The sequence below is a fragment of the Trachemys scripta genome, chromosome 6 (genome assembly GCF_013100865.1).
Source record: "Trachemys scripta elegans isolate TJP31775 chromosome 6, CAS_Tse_1.0, whole genome shotgun sequence".
Taxonomy (NCBI): domain Eukaryota; kingdom Metazoa; phylum Chordata; order Testudines; family Emydidae; genus Trachemys; species Trachemys scripta.
Window position 1 is genome coordinate 41384984 of NC_048303.1, and position 17528 is coordinate 41402511.

General features: G+C 42.4%; 1 protein-coding gene across 1 annotated transcript in view; it reads left to right on the top strand.

Moving 5' to 3' along the window:
* The window catches only part of DMGDH (dimethylglycine dehydrogenase), an 83148-nt gene that overhangs the window by 19062 nt on the left and 46558 nt on the right, over positions 1 to 17528 (top strand). Inside the window, exons 3-5 of the mRNA XM_034773144.1 lie at positions 7939 to 8037; positions 11546 to 11710; positions 13486 to 13690. Coding sequence (XP_034629035.1) covers positions 7939 to 8037; positions 11546 to 11710; positions 13486 to 13690 — 469 coding nt within the window. The remainder of the gene's footprint in view (positions 1 to 7938; positions 8038 to 11545; positions 11711 to 13485; positions 13691 to 17528) is intronic.

Sequence of the window (17528 nt, forward strand, 5' to 3'; positions counted from 1 at the left end):
CAGCGTTAAATCGAATTAACCCTGCACCGGTCCACACAACGAAACCATTTCTTTCGAAATAAAGGGCTCTTTAAATCAATTTCTGTACTCCTTCCCAACAAGCGGAGTAGCGCCGAAATCGATGTTGTCATTTCGAATTAGGGTTAGTGTGGCCGCAATTCAATGGTATTGGCCTCCGGGAGCTATCCCACAGTGCACCATTGTGACCGCTCTGGACAGCAATCTGAACTCAGATGCACTGGCCAGGTAGACAGGAAAAGCCCCGCGAACATTTGAATTTCATTTCCTGTTTCCCCAGTAGAGAGCTCATCAGCACAGGTAACCATGCAGGCCAATAATCGAAAAAGAGCACCAGCATGGACCGTATGGGAGGTACTGGATCTGATCGCTATATGGGGAGAGGATTCAGTGCTAGCAGAACTTTGTTCGAAAAGATGAAATGCCAAAACTTTTGAAAAAATCTCCAAGGGCATGATGGAGAGAGGCCACAATAGGGACTCAGAGCAGTGCTGCATGAAAGTCAAGGAGCTCAGACAAGCCTATCAGAAAACAAAGGAGGCAAACGGTCGCTCCGGGTCAGAGCCGCAGATATGCCGCTTCTACGCTGAGCTGCATGCAGTTTTAGGGGGGGCCGCCATCACTACCCCACCTCTGACCGTGGATTCCGAGGTGGGGGTAATGTCATCAGCCACACCTGAGGATTCTGCAGACGGGGAAGAGGAGGAGGAGGAGGAGGATGAGCTTGCGGAGAGCACACAGCATTCCATTCTCCCCAACAGCCAGGATCTTTTTCTCAGCCTGACTGAAGTACTCTCCCAAGCCTCCCAAGCCAGGACCAAAGACCATGACCCCATGGTAGGGACCTCAGGTGAGTTTACCTTTTAAAATATAAAACATGGTTTAAAAGCAAGCGATTTTTAATGATTAATTTGCCCTGAGGACTTGGGATGCATTCGTGGCCAGTACAGCTACTGGAAAAGTCTGTTAACGTGTCTGGGGATGGAGCGGAAATCCTCCAGGGACATCTCCATGAAGCTCTCCTGGAGGTACTCTGAAAGCCTTTGCAGAAGGTTTCTGGGGAGGGCTGCCTTATTTCATCCTCCACGGTAGGACACTTTACCACGCCAAGTCAGTAGCAAGTAGTCTGGAATCATTGCCGCACAAAGCATGGCAGCATATGGTCCCGGTGTTTGCTGGCATTCAAGCAACATCCGTTCTTTATCTCACTATGTAATCCTCAGGAGAGTGATATCGCTCATGGTAACCTGGTTGAAATACAGGAATTTAATTAAGGGGACAGAGGTGGCCGTTCCTACTGGGCTGTTTGCCTGTGGCTGAAAAGAAATCCTTCCCTGTAGTAAGCCAAGTGCGGGAGGGCGGGGGGGGGGATTGGCGCTGATCTTTTCACGTGTGGGTAGCAGGGATCTTCCCTGATACCTGCCACGTGGTGGGGGGAGGGATAAAGCGATCATCCCAGAGAATTGGATGGCGGGGGGAGGGTTAGTTTGTTTTCTGCTGCTGAAGGTTAACAGGAAAACTGCAGCACTCAATGAGCTTTGCTTGGTATGTGGGAAAGGAGGCGCAGAAGCCGAAAGACAATGGCTTACCATGGCCGCATGCAAGCCGAATTCTGTTGCCCGGACCTGCGTCTGCGATCTCTAGCAGCAAAGCCACAGGCACTCAATATTAAGAGGCAAAATGCGACCTTGCACAGAAATCACATGTGCTATGTAATGTGAATAGTGTTGTTCACCGTGAAAGAGTATAAGCATTGTTCTGTAAAATGTATCTTTTAAAAAAATTCTCTCCTTTTTTCCCTCCCTCCAGCAGCTGCAAATTTTTCAAGCCTCCCTCCTCCGTCCCAAAGGCTATCTCAGATAAGGCGTTGGAAAAAGAGGATGCGAGACGAGATGTTTGCGGAAATCATGGAATCCACCCGCAATGAAAGAGCTCATCTGAATGAGTGGAAGGACACGGTTTCAAAGTATAGGAAAGATGCCAGTGAATGTGAGGACAGGAGGGACCAACGTGAGGACAGGAGGGACCAACGTGAGGACAGGAGAGACGCTCGAGATGAGAGGTGGAAGCAGGAAGATCAGAGGAGGCAGGATGCAACGCTGGGTCTGCTGCATGAGCAAACAGACATGCTCTGGCGTCTGGAGGAGCTTCAGGAACGGCAGCAGGATCACAGACTTCCGCTGCAACCCCTGTATAACCACCCTCCCCCGTCACCATGTTCCATAGCCTCCTCATCCAGACGTGTAAGAAGGCGGAGGGGGGAGGCTCCGTGCACCTTCCCATTCCACCCCAGTGGATAGCCCAAGCAAAATGCTGTCATTATTTTAACCTTTTTTTAGTGGCCTTTTCCTTCCCTCCGATCCTCCTCCCAAACCCCACCCAGGCTACTTTCTCAGTTCTCTCCTTCTTTTTATAATCAATTAATAAAGAATACATGATTTTTAAACGATAGTGACTTTATTTCTTTTGAAAGCAAGCTGTGATCGAAGGGGGAGGGTGGGTTGCATACAGAGAATGAGTCAATAAAGGGAGTGGATTTTCATCAAGAAGAAACAAACAGAACTTTCACACGGAAGCCTGGCCAGTCATGAAACTGGTTTTCAAAGCTTCTCAGATGCGCCGCGCTTCCTGGTGTGCTCTTCTAATCGCCCTGGTGTCTGGCTGCGCGTAATCAGCAGCCAGACGATTTGCCTCAGCCTCCCACCCCGCCATAAAGGTCTGCCCCTTACTCTCACAGAGATTGTGGAGCACACAGCAAGCAGCAATAACAATGGGGATATTGGTTTGGCTGAGGTCTGAGCGAGTCAGTAAAGTGCGACCTTTTAAATGGCCAAATGCACATTCCACCACCATTCTGCACTTGCTCAGCCTGTAGTTGAACAGCTCCTGACTCCTGTCCAGGCTGCCTGTGTATGGCTTCATGAGCCATGGCATTAAGGGGTAGGCTGGGTTCCCAAGGATAACTATAGGCATTTCAACATCCCCAACAGTTGTTTTCTGGTCCGGGAAGTAAACAGAGTAGTGTTCCTGAAGACACGAGCATCATGAACCCTTCCTGGCCAGCCCACGTTGATGTTGGTGAAACGTCCCCTGTGATCCACCAGTGCTTGCAACGCCATTGAAAAGTAACCCTTGCAGTTTATCTACTGGGTACCCTGGTGCTCCGGTGCCAAGATAGGGATATGGGTTCCATCTATCGCCCCACCACAGTTAGGGAATCCCATTACATAAGAACATAAGAAAGGCCGTACCGGGTCAGACCAAAGGTCCATCTAGCCCAGTATCCTGTCTACCGACAGTGTCCAATGCCAGGTGCCCCAGAGGGAGTGAACCTAACAGGCAATGATCAAGTGATCTCTCTCCTGCCATCCATCTCCATCCTCTGACAGACAGAGGCTAGGGACACCATTCCTTACCCGTCCTGGCTAATAGCCATTAATGGACTTAACCACCATGAATTTATCCAGTTCTCTTTTAAACCATTGCAGCAAAGCCATCCACTATGGCCTGCACATTTCCCAGAGTCACTACCTTTCGTAGCAGCAGCTCAATGATTGCTTTGGCTACTTGCATGACAGCAGCCCCCACATTAGATTTGCCCACTCCAAATTGATTCTCGACTGACCGGTAGCTGTCTGCCGTTGCAAGTTTCCACAGGGCTATCGCCACTTGCTTCTCAACTGTGAGGACTGCTCTCATCCTGGTATTCTGGCACTTCAGGGCAGGGGAAAGCAAGTCACAAAGTTCCATGAAAGTGCCCTTACGCATGCGAAAGTTTCGCAGCCACTGGGAATCGTCCCACACCTGCAACACTATGCGGTCCCACCAGTCTGTGCTTGTTTCCCGGGCCCAGAATCGGTGTTCCACGGATAGAACCTGCCCCATCAACAACATGATCTCCAAAGCGCCGGGACCTGCGGTTTGAGAGAAGTCTGTGTCCATGTCCATGTCCATGTCCTCATGACTCTCGTTGCCACGCTGCCGTCGCCGCCTCCTCCTTGCCTCGTTTTTCTGGTCCTGGTTCAGCATAAACTGCACGATAATGGTGTTTACAATGTTTATGACTGCTGTCTTGAGCTGAGCGGGCTCCATGCTTGCCGTGGTATGACGTCTGCTGTGTTCACCCAGGAGAAAAGGCGCGAAACAGATGTCTGCCGTTGCTTTCATGGAGGGAGGGGTGAGGCTGTACCCAGAACCACCTGCAACAATATTTTTTGCCCCATCAGGCACTGGGATCTTAACCCAGAATTCCAATGGGCGGGGGAGACTGCGGGAACTATGGGATAGCTATGGGATAACTACCCACAGTGCAACGCTCCGGAAATAGACGCTAGCCCCGGTACATGGACGCACACCGCCGAATTAATGTGCTTAGTGTGGCGGCACACATTCGACTTTATATAATCTGTTTCCAAAATTCGAATTCTGTAAATTCGGATTAATCCCGTTGTGTAGACATACCCTTTAATTCAGACAACATACTGCTTCGGATTTTCTCTTTCAAAGTCCAGCCACCATTGCTAGAACTAAGAGTCACATTTTCAATCTATTGTATTTCTGCTATTTCTCAGTGCTGAAACCTGGCTTACAAGTTCTCAGCTCCGGAGCAATGTTACAAAATTTCAGATAAATTGTGTTAGCTGTTTTAGGCACAATACTGTGAAAAAAGTTGTTTGACTTTCATTTTATTTAAATAAAAACAGTTCAGAAAGCATGAATTTTACTCTAACATTAATAGGAGACACAACTGTCAGGCCAAATTCTGCTCATATTTACACTTATCTAACCAGCTTTGAAACAAGTGGTGGTTTCCTGGGTACAAATGGGAGCAAAATTGAGACTTTGAAGGATACATAGACCTCTTCAAGCCATATTCTATCCTGAAGCCCTGTGCAATCCCAAGTCATTAGGAATAAGTCAGTCTGGACAGAATCGGGCCCTTTGTTCTTAATTTGAACAGTTGTTTTCTAAAGCAGTGCTATCATGTATCATCCCAAAAATTCTTTATGTAATCTTCTTACCATGCAAAATTCAATGTAGTATGCTGTTTAATTATTATAGAATAGTTAATAGATCACAGCACAAATTAAATAAAGTCATACTAAGGTGGTCTGGTCAAATCTGTAAGGAGACGGATTGTGTGTGTATGTAATGAAAGAAATAATGCAATTTCTATCAGAATGCTGCTGTGATAATGGGTGCAGTATAAAATCCAGAATAGAACAGAACTAAAATATAAGAAACTAAACATATAAAAATTACAGAAGAATTCTATTATAAGAATGGATTTGGGCAATATCTGTTTTGATTTTTATATGCAAATAGTCACCACATCTAGATCAGCAAGGTAGTTAATTTCTCAAATCAGACATATAAAAGAACAATCTCCATCTGGCAAAGATAGATCAAACTCTTCTTGGAATTTTAATCCTAAAGCAGGTCGGTCAGGTTATAATTGGCTCTAAATAGCACTCTTGAAACCAATAACATTCTTTATCTAAAGCCAAATAGCACTCTGAAAAGTGTGAAATTCCTTCCTACATTTAAAAAGGTCAAAGATATTACTTCCAATTTGATCCTTGTAACTAAATGCCCATGGGTATGGGTATTATTGTGTGGTGAATACATCAGAGACACTATCAAATGGTTTTGAAAAGTAATTTGTGGCCATATAACTAAATTATTATTACCATCAGCGATCACTACGACTGAATTTCACTGAATATAGAAGATTATTAAATACATCCAGGGGAGGAACAAGAGACTGATCAGGCAATTTTTGTACAAATAAAGGAAGACAGTACAAAGGTTATGATATGAATTGAGAGCAAGGAAAATACATGTAAATAGCTAGAGAAAAGTGAATGTTTTAAGGGTTAAGATATAATTTATTTCTTTATTCATTTTATTGAGCAAAACAGTAGATCAGACCTTGAGGGCCTAATTTTTAAGAAGTGATCAAGTCATAAATTAATTGCAAAAATGGCAAAAAAATTGCACTAGGTTCTGGCTCAAAAAAGTTAAAATAAAGACATTCAGATTGTGAACAATATGGAAGATACTTATGGATCCAGGCCTGTAACAAAAATAATTCACAGTAACCACAACTGAAATATATATCTTTAGGTGGATGGTTTTAAAAGGTTAGATTGTTTTCCATGGGTCTGTTTTGGGGATAAGGGTTTATACTATTGTATAAATTTTAAAATACCAAAAAGAGAGAACCCTCATAAGGAAAATTTGGAAACTACCTTCACAGTCATTGAATACATCCCCTGTAAGGGCAGGATAAAGTCCCTAGACAGAGCATTTCTAAGTTATTGTTGAATTATTACCACATTTGATCTTAGTGATGCAATATATGCTTATGGCAAAGTATAAATTGTTTTAGGAATAGCATTAAAATTAAATTCAATACAAACAGATATTTTTAAATAAAACCAAACCCTGCTAGCCTTATTCATGTGAGTATATAGGTCCCATTGACTTGAAAAATTAAAGGCTTAAGAAAAATATACAATGCAAAATAATTAGAGATGGCAAACTGAAAAATGTCAAAACCAAAAGTAGTTTTACATATGTGCTTATTTGGCAACTGTAAAGTGAAACTGTCTGCATTCTTGAAAAAATTATAAGAGGACTTTTAGGGAGACAGGATGTAATCACCTGTATTAGGATTCAGCCAGGATACGAGTGTTTATATGCTGCCTCTTGAAAACCCCATGTCTTTTTTTATTATTTGTTTATATTTTATTGATTTTTTTTCTTCCAAAAATAAGAGAAGAGCAGACAAAAAGACAAAAGAACAAAAAAGTGAAGGAACGGAAGTGAAAAAAAGGACAAAAAGTGGTAGGGATAGGAAAGGAGAGTTACATCTCAGTTTCCAGCTAGTAGAAATTATCAAAGGTTTCTAAAAAGTTAGATCAAATCTTATCAAATGTATCTGAGGTCCCTCTTCTCTGAAACATTAGCTACTTTTTAGCTCCTAGGTCAGCCAGGTTGTTGTGCCAAGCTTCTATCCCTGGAGGCAGTCTGCTCTTTTACCTAAGCAATGCAAGTCATTTGGCTGCAAGCACTGCTCTACAGAACCAAGCTTTCCATGAGTTGGAAAGTTTTTGAGACAATGGGATATATCCCAAAACACAGTTCTGAGAAGTAATTTTTCAGGAGGGATCCATTATCATATTATTCCTCTTCCCTTCTTCTAACCAAAAGGATTATATCCTGGGATTGTCCCAAAATACGGAGACCCACATCTCCAGCAGCAGTATATTTTGGCAAGGTCCATGTACTGTAGGCTATGTGAAAGAACTACAGGATTTTTAAAAACCACAGCTAGTTGCAGAGTAACAGCCGTGTTAGTCTGTATCCGCAAAAAGAAGAACAGGAGTACTTGTGGCACCTTAGAGACTAACAAATTTATTAGAGCATAAGCTTATGCATATGGATGCATCCGAAGAAGTGGGCTGTAGTCCACGAAAGCTTATGCTCTAATAAATTTGTTAGTCTCTAAGGTGCCACAAGTACTCCTGTTCTTCTTTTTACAGCTAGTTGGGAATTCAGTTTTATGTCTCATCCAAAAGATTTATGTAGAAAAATGAATAGTTTAAGCAAGGAATGAAACTATGGTAGAGAACAAATACAACGGAGATATTGTGACTTGACAAACTGATGAGAGAAGACAGGTGGAAAAACATCTGTGCATAGAAGGAGAGTGCTGGTAAACTACAAAACAATTTTATTATAAACAAACAAACAAATAAATAAAGAGAATGGTTGGCTCCAGCCATGTGTTGTTTTTCTTTGTATTGACAGTTCCTTTTGAATAACATCTGGAAAAATGCTGTTTAGAAAGGGGGAAAGAAAGCAATGCATTTCCAAAAATAATCATATGTTGTTGTTTTTTGTTTCTTATTCAAGGCTGGGTTAACAACTTACTTTCATCCTGGAATAAATCTGAAGAAAATCCATTACTACAGCATCAAACTCTATGAAAAATTGGAGGAGGAAACTGGGCAGGTGAAAGTCTTAACTTCAAAAATATTAATTCAGTTCAATATTAGTCATGCTAAAAAAATTACAGGAAGATTTAGAATGGATACGTTGTGTGTCTGTGTCTGTGTGCACATGCATATAAAGGGAGCTCTCATACCACAAGGGCTCACTTTATCTGAATGTAGTTTGCCTTCTCTATGTCTATCCTACACTCATTTTCTAGCATTTAACTCCAGAATACTATAGATGCTCCCCCACAATCCTAACTCTTAAATAGAAAACAGATTTCAAAATTTAAACACTTATTATAAGTCAGAAACCAAGCAGGCAAAGCGACTGCAGTATCATCTTTCTAGTTGAGTTAAAACAGCATTCAGGAATGAGCAATCTGACAGTTAGGCATTTCTGGTTTTAATTTAAATGGTTTGATTCTGTCCTTAATCGAGAAGATTGCTGTAGTTCATTGTATCCATTTCAGAACTGTGCTACTCTTTGGTGACTAAATCACTTTCTCCAGCCAACATTTTCCCTCCTTCATGTTTGACACTGCAACAAAAACAGTGATTCTCACTTTGCTAATCTGCCAATTTGATAATTGTCACAAAAAACCCTGTGGCCTTACCCTACTTTTCAGCAAGATTAAAGATATTAGCAGAATGTCATAGTGAATTCTGCCATTACTAGATCTAATGCATTACATTCACTCATATACTGCGAGTATTAAAGCACAAATAGTTTAAACTAGGGCTATCACACTTAACTTACATGATTAACTGACAAAAATTTATCATGATTAAAAAAATTAATCATGATTAATCACAGTTTTAATCCATTATTAATAATAGAATACCAATCAAAATTTATTAAATATTTTTGGATTTTTTCTACATTTTCCAATATATTGATTTCAATTACAACACTGAATGCAAAGTGTATAGTTATCACTTTATATTATTATTTTTATTACAAATATTTGAACTGTAAAAATGATAAGAGAAATAGTATTTTTCAGTTCACCTCATACTAGTACTGTAGTGCAATCACTTTATGACAGTGAAACTTACAAATGTAGAATTTTTGTTGTTATATAACTGCATTCAAAAATAAAACAATGTAAAACTTTAGAGTCTATAAGTTCACTCAGTTCTACTTCTTTAGCCAATTGCTCAGACAAGTTTGTTTACATTTACAGGTTTCAGAGAAGCAGCCGTGTTAGTCTGTATCTGCAAAAAGAACAGGTGTACTTGTGGCACCTTAGAGACTAACAAATTTATTTGATCATAAGCTTTTGTGGGCTACAGCCCACTTCATCAGATGCATAGAATGGACCATATAGTAAGAAGATATATATACATACAGAGAACATGAAAAAGTGGAAGTAGCCATACCAACTGTGAGAGGCTGGGGGGAGGGATAGCTCAGTGGTTTGAGTATTGGCCTCCTAAACCCACGGTTGTGAGTTCAATTCTTGAGGGGGCCACTTAAGGATCTGGGGCAAAGTCAGTACTTGCCCTGATAGTGAAGGTAGGAGGCTCAACTGGATGTGTATGACCCTTCCAGTTATAGAAGATAGGATATCTCCATTATTTTTATTTTTTTTATTTTTAAAGGCTAATTAATTAAGATGAGCTATTATCAGCAGGAGAAAAAAAACTTTTGTAGTGATAATCAAGATGGCCCATTTTAGACAGTTGACAAGAAGGTGTGACGATACTTAACATGGGGAAATAGATTCAATCTGTGTAATTACCCAGCCACTCCCAGTCTCTATTCAAACCCAAGTTAATGGTATCTAGTTAATGGTATCTTCTTGTCGACTGTCTAAAATGCTGGGCCCTGATTGCACTTGCTACAGCTGTGGCTGTTTTCCCAATCAGCCCAACTTTTACAATGCCACAGCCCTCTCCCAGGGCTGTTTTAAGCCCTTCAGAGCGGGAGCAGGGTAACCACCCCGCTACACAATGTCACCTGAAAGTGAGGACAGGTATTTGCATGGCACTTTTGTAGCCGGTAGATTGAGTGTGGGGCGGGAGAGACATGCATTGTGCCTCCACTGGTCTCTCAGAAATTCCTCATGAAAGGTAATATCACTCCAAGTTGTATTAATTTTCTGCAGCCCCTTCTCTGCAGTGGAGATACTCCTTAGAGTGGGAGGATTTCTCAGTCAGTCACCAGCTCAGTAATCTTTGGTGGTGCAGCTCCAATGGTGCCTTGCTGCAACGGAATGGAGAGAACTACCAAGGATAGCGATTGCAGAGTCACAGAATCTCCATGTGGATTGCCATGGCCTCCCAGTAGTCCCTCAACCTGTTTGCTAGGGGGTTAGCTTCATTTCCTAACAGAACAATTAGAAGAAAAAATCTTTGTGATGCGGGGTGGGGGTGATCGGGCCACAGTCACTAATGTGAACAGGCACTTTCTAACTGGATATAATTATTTATACTTCATTAAAATATCTTTATTTTTTCAGTAAAGATGTGTGGTCAGTTAACTTTTTAATGTTTATTTTCTAATATCTTCAGTGATTAAAATGCTGATTCTTATCCCTTTTAACCCAAGCAATTAGCCAAATTTAGGACCCTGTGGGTTGGTTAAGAAGAGAAACTGATGATGGAATCAGGTTTCTTTGTACACTGTTAGCAAATAAACAGGACTGCATCAAAGTCCTGTTTCTTTGAACATGGCAGGAATCAGCTGCAGAGGAGAGTTTCTCTGCTCACAGCTCTAACCAAGCCCCTTTCAGTCAGCACTCAGTGCAAAAGCTCTGTCTGGGCTTTTCACAAGGCCATGTTCCCATTGCTTATTCAAGCAGTTCTTCCTTGCTGCCTTTTCTCTCATTTTCTCTGCTCTTTCTAGTTTCTCTCCCAGACATGCAAACCTTCACAAAACAGTAGCCAGTGAAACCCCTTTGCCCACGTTTGCCTTGCACATGCTCCTAATTTGGCTGGTGACATGTGCCTTGTTTGATGTGAAGGCTGCTGTTATTTCCTAAAGGAGATTAATGGCTTCTTACAACTATCTTAAACGAAGGACAGTGTTTACATCCCCTGGTTTCAGAGAAGTTTACCCCAACTCGTAATACTGATATTGAGATGATATTTATATAAGATACTAAACATTAACTTTTAAATTTATCTGACCTATTTTTGATAATGTATAGATAAGGGAGATAGAGCCCACAAAGTTGGCTCATTAATCCAATCTTAGAGGTTCAAAATTAATAGAGAATAATGAAATACGATAGAGGATCTATTTTTTTTTTTTTTTTTTACAACTTATTTTGAAGGTAGTGTACATTTAAGTAATGTGCTCGCTCAGCTTAGGCTTTTATGTGGTAACAAATTGTTCTTTACTCCCCCCCCCAATTCTACATTTGGGGCCTGATCCTTCAAAGGGATTTAGGGCTTGTGGTCACCGTAGTCAATGGCAAAACTCCCATTGACTTCACTGGGGTAGGACCAGGTGTTTAGACTGGGATAAGACAAAGTTCTAATGATAACTCGTTCATTTATTTTTGCTATCCATGTTTTAGGCTGTGGGATTTCATCAGCCAGGCAGCATCAGAATTGCTTCCACTCCTACTAGAGTGGATGAATTCAAGTACCAAATGACGCGAGCTGGTTGGCATCCAGCAGAGCAGTGTCTTATTGGGCCTGAGAGAATACAAGAGCTGTTTCCCATATTGAACATGGAGAAGGTAAAGAATAAAATGTTGTGAAAACAACTTTCCTTGAGGTTAAATGTTGGACTTTCAAAGATATACTGCACATCCAGGGCCTGATTCTCTTGTGCACTAAGGCCCTTAGTATAAAGGGTTTCAGCTCAAGCAGTGTAAAGGGGCTTAGTGCAAATGAGAATGAGCCACCTCCCCATGTGATTTTATTAGAGCAACGTTAACAAGATCCTCTGGGGGAGTTTCTATTGCATGGGAGAGTAAATTCGGGAAGAAAGAGAAACACAGCCTGTTCAGGACACAGAGCCGAGACTCAGATCCAAGTATTCTAAGAGAAAGCTCGGCAAAGACAAATATAGTTAAGGTTGGCATACTGTTTCTGTTTTAAATCCCCTTATTTAATGGCTCAGAATTAGGTTTGGCAGAATTTTATTTTCACTTTTTTATAATTTTGCTGGATAATATGAGTGTTTATTTTTAAGCACTTTTTATTTTTATCAATTTAGATTTAAAATTTCACAGTTGCAGGAAATTGGGAGGCATCAGACAGTTGGGGGCATCTGACAGTTGGGGATGGCTGACAGCAGACACTTAGGGTACGTCTTCACTTACCGGAGGGTCCGGCGGCAGGCAATCGATGTTCTGGGATCGATCCCGGAAGTGCTCGCCGTCGACGCCGGTACTCCAGCTCGCCGAGAGGAGTACGCGGCATCGACGGGGGAGCCTTCCTGCCGCGTCTGGACCCGCGGTAAGTTCGGACTAAGGTACTTCGAATTCAGCTACGTTATTAACGTAGCTGAATTTGCGTACCTTAGTCCGAAGTAGGGGCTTAGTGGGGACCAGGCCTAAGATTTTAAAAGTTACAGCTTTGTAACTGTGAAAACACAAATTGTCAACATCACATGTCAAAATATACAAAGTAAATATCCTTAAATCAAACTCTAATAAGTTATCAAGCAGCACTTTTCTTTCTTTGCTGTCTGTACATTTCTGTTATTATCAATGGAAATATTTTTGTATGTGTATGGTGAAATCAGTGTTTACTGACATTTACTGATAAAAAATCGAATCCTCCCAAGCCTACTATAATGAAGCAGTGCTGTCATGGAGTAGGATATGAGATTGATACTGGAGACCAAGAGCCAGAGTGGAGGCACAGGGATTCTGTATGGATGGCTCCTTTCAGGTACCTTGGGATTTGCACAGGTCCTAGGGATCCATTGGACTTATGAGCAAGAACTGCAGCCCATTTTGTAGAAACAAAATCATTTTTCTAGTGGAACAATTCACAGGGAACTCTATGAGGTGAATTTTGCAAAGATTTCCTCTCATTAACTCCCTCTCTGCTAGTTTTCCCATGAGAGGGGGTTATCAGAGCCATTATTTTAATTTTTAAAACGTGGTAAATGTTTCAACAACTATCATAGATTTTCATGGAATGAGAAATGATCATACTCATTTTAAAATGTGCAAATAATCTAAACCTTCTGAATGTTACTACTTATGGTGAATAGTCTGAAACCCTTTATGAGATTTTTGGAAGACATTTGACACATTCTGTTCATTTGGGTTTCTTTCTGAAATCTTCATCCTTGGCCTCTATCTCTATAATCACAGATAGATTCTGATGCTGGAGAATCACACTTCCATAGGACAGTTACAGAATTTGCCCGTTGAAGTCTTGATAATATAATATGCTTTTAAAATTGGTTTTCAGTTGACTCAAGAAATTCAGTTTTATATGAGATGCAATGAAAGCAGCAAATTTAATTTGAATTAATCTTGTGTGATGCACTTAGGTTTTAGCTGGCCTGTATAACCCCGGAGATGGTCATATTGATCCCTATTCTCTCACTATGGCCTTGGCTGCAGGAGCCAGGAAATATGGTGCCTTGTTAAATTATCCAGTCCAAGTGACAAATCTGAGCCCTAGATCAGATGGGACCTGGGAAGTTGAAACTCCACATGGAATAATTAGAACAAACAGAATTGTGAATACAGCAGGTAAGAATTAAAAAAATACTTTGATACCTTTTAAAGTTTAAAAAATAACTGGTATAAGATCAAGTAACTCAGACTAAGCAGTAGTACTCTACTATTTGTCTTGTAGTAACGTGTGCAATATGTTTTCTAGTAACTCTCTAGTTCCTGGTGAACCCATAAAACCCATGATTTGGTATCAGGCTGTCCTGATTTTTTTAATGGGCTCTTGCTTCACAATAGTATTGTGGAAACTGAGTGCTTAGTGGAAGAAATACCTTTCAATTATCCCTGCCTAGACATTATTATTATTTGTACGGAACAAAAACATTAATAACGTTTCTTCTCTCTCTCTTTCTCTGGTTTGTCTCCAACAAAATACTAGGGGTCAGACTATCCCATTAGCTTTTACAAGACGATCTGGTGGTCTGGGTTGGGGTGGGTGGAAGGGATAAAATGCTACCGCTGCAGTATAGTCCCCTCTCCTTAAAATTATGGAACCCCACATGGGTGCTCCTTGGGAAACAAGCTGGAATGATCAGACGGGGAGGGGCAGGGAGTGAAGGGCTGGCTGCCCTCTATTATATCTTTCCTCAGAGACCTATTGGGGTGCAGCAAATAAGATAATACTGATCCTTTCAGTTTTATCTTACTCTGTGTTGCACTCAGATGTGAAACCCATATCCCTGAAGGGGAGGATTTTTACTGTTTGTTTGGTAGGTTAAACGTCCCCTTTTTAACAATATATTTTTATGCTCCATAAATATTAAGTTAAAATGATTTGTATTTATTTTCCTCTGTATGTAACTTTTAACATTCATTGTATTAAGTATTACTTATTCGGTATTAAGCAGTATATAAAAAACTCCCCTTATTACATGTGGGTAGTAACACGGCATTTTTTAGTATGATTGCCCAATACTTCCCATTATAAGACCCTATGTTCGGTTGCTTCTAACTTTGCCAAACGTTAACCTTTGGGCTGAATTTTTCCATGCCTGGTGGCTGTTTCGGGTTGATGATTTTTATTTTTTATTTTTATTTCTGCCAAAACTATTCAGCCATTTCAAAGAACAAGGCTAGGGAAAAATAAATTGTTTTGACCATGTTAAATTCTTGAGACCTCTTCTTTGAACAGTTCTAGTGCCCCCATGCTTTGGAGAAGAAACTTTAAATTTGGCAGGGAGTGGCCTATGAAAATCCACCCAAATTTGGCCAAGTTATAAGCCTTTGAAAAATGTTCAGTAGAGACTTACTAGAGTTTAACAGGTAAAATCTCCAAAGATTTCATCCTTAAGGTGTGCGTGAACCTCTCACAGATCCTAGTGTTGACCAGACTGCATATGCACCAACCTAAGGCTATGGGGACTCAGAAGGACTGCTTCCAGCTGCTCCAGGCCACGGTGGGGCCAAGCTAGGGTGACCATATGCCCATTTTGGCCGGGACAGTCCCTTTTTGAAGCCCTATCCCGACCGTCCCAACTTTTTTGGCAGAAGTGGGCAGTTGTCCCGTTTGCTCTTGCTGACGTGATCAGTTGACAAGAGCAAACAGACAAATACCCACTTTTGCCAAAAAAGTGGGGTGCGGTGTGGAGGCGGTGAGCAGCAATGCCTGCCCCTTGCAGGGAAGGGAGGCAAGGCTCTGGCAGGGGGCGGACAGGGTTTCAGCGACCAGCAACCCCAACCTCATGCGGGGGGGGGCCTCGAACAAGTGGCTCAGTCCAGCAATGTGCAGCGGGGGAGGGCTCATGCCAGCCCCGTGCAGGAGGAATGTGGGGGCACAGAGCTCGGGCCAGCCCTGTGCGGTGTCCTGTTTTCCCTTTGGGACATATGGTCACCCTAGGCCAGGCATCAGCACTGGGAGAAGGGAGTGAGTCCCCACGACCCCCCAGGCTGCATGAAGGAAGAAGCTGTCTGATTCACATTCAGAGGGGGACAAAAGTTGAACCAAGAGGGAGGGAGAGGAGTAAACGGGAATAAGGACTCTGGTGAGAATGGGACTGCAGTGAGGGAGAAACTCACTGCAGTCCCATTCTGCAGGAGAGACTGGTACTAGTTGGGAAAGGAGATGGAGATTGGGAGCTGAAGGTGAGGAAGAAGGGAGGGTGGAACTGGTAGTCAAGAGGGTGGGAAGGGGAGGCTGGGGCTTGTTGGGCAAAGAGACTGGGCCTGGGTTCTGTATAGTCAGGTGACTGGGTGTTTGAGCCAGTGAGTTGGCTGTAGGGAGCACCGATATTGCAGGAGCAAGTGGTGGTTGGGGGGGAGACTGGGACTGTCTGGACAGGAAAACGGACTAGGAACCAATGGGGAGCAAAGGGGATGGGGGAAGGAGAGACAGATCTGACATGGAGGTGGAGTGTGGATGAAGAACTGGGACTGGCTTGGCAAAGGCACTGGGACAAGGGGGAGCGGGAGGGGGAGACTGAGATTGTATGAGAAGCTTAGGATGGAAGGCTGGAAGTGGAGGTGGGGGGAGAGGCAGATAGGATGAGGAGCCAGGAATGGGGGAGTTGGGATTGACTAGGTAAAGAGACTGTGAACAAGGTGTTGGGGCAGGACGGAGGAACAGGGACAGGGTGTGGAGAGAGACTGGGAGTGGCAGGGAGATTGAGACTCAGACAGTGAACCCAGAGGGGAAAAGTAGGACTGGCTGTGCAAGGAGACTGCGACTGAGATGAGAAGTCTGAGGAGTGAAGATTGGGATTGAATGAGCAAGGAGAATAGAACTTGGAGAAGGAGCCAGGGATGGGGAGGAGACAAGGGACAAGTTAGAGGGGATGGTGCAGGAGGGGTTAAGCTTGGTAAAAACAGACAGCAGTGTCTGTGCCCACTAGAGCACACTCCGCTACAGAGCCTGGAATGGAATTCAAGATTCCTGAGTCTCACCATTCCTCTGCTGTCAGCAAATAACTGTGAAAACCAATGGTAAGGTGTATGTTTCATCCCCCTCTAGTGCTTGTCCGCACAGAGGATGACAACATACTTTTGCTATCAATTACTCCCTAAGCTTAAGCAGCAGAGGTTTGTGTGGTGGATCTAAAAGGTTCCAACCCTGCTGATGGCCCATATGGATGTCATATGATGTCACATGATGGAATTTCTGTTTTTTCTACTTTTTAAAAATCCTATGCAAGTGTATATACAAGAAAACTGCATTAAAAGAACATTATTAAGGTTGCAAAGTCAAGCACTCAGAAGTTTGGATATGCCAGAATTAAGGTGTTTCTTGCAACTGCAGTCACGCCCCATTGTGCACATGCACTGTAATAATCTTTAATTCCTTTACTGCCTGCTGTACTGCAGAGGACCATAGATCTGTTCTGGGGATGAATCAGAGTTGTATAGTAAATTGGACTGGTTTTGGTAGGACTCTAACCTCATTTGTTGCAGAAGTTGGAAACGGAAATGAATGAAGCAGGGGATTGCAGGAAAAAAATGGATTGTCTCATAAATAAGAACACTGAGTGCTGTCCTGGGGAACTGGATTTTATCCATAGAATTCCTGTGTGAGGCTGGGCAAGTCATTTAAGCCAAACTTCTTAGAGCATCTGAAGAAGTGGGTTTTTTACCCACAAAAGCTTATGCCCAAATAAATCTGTTTGTCTTTAAGGTGCCACCGGACTCCTTGCTGTTTTTGTGGATACAGACTAACACAGCCACCCCCTGATTCTTAGAGCTGGTCACTATTTGTATGTTCCTCATTTTCTGGTAGCCCAGCTTGAGACCCTGGGGCTTGATTTGCAGAAGTGCTGAGCTCTCACATCTGTACTGAAGTCAATGGGAGCTGTGTTTGAATATATGAACTGCTATATAATGCCAAGTATTCTGCAAAATCAGGTCCTAGATAGCGCAGATTGGACAC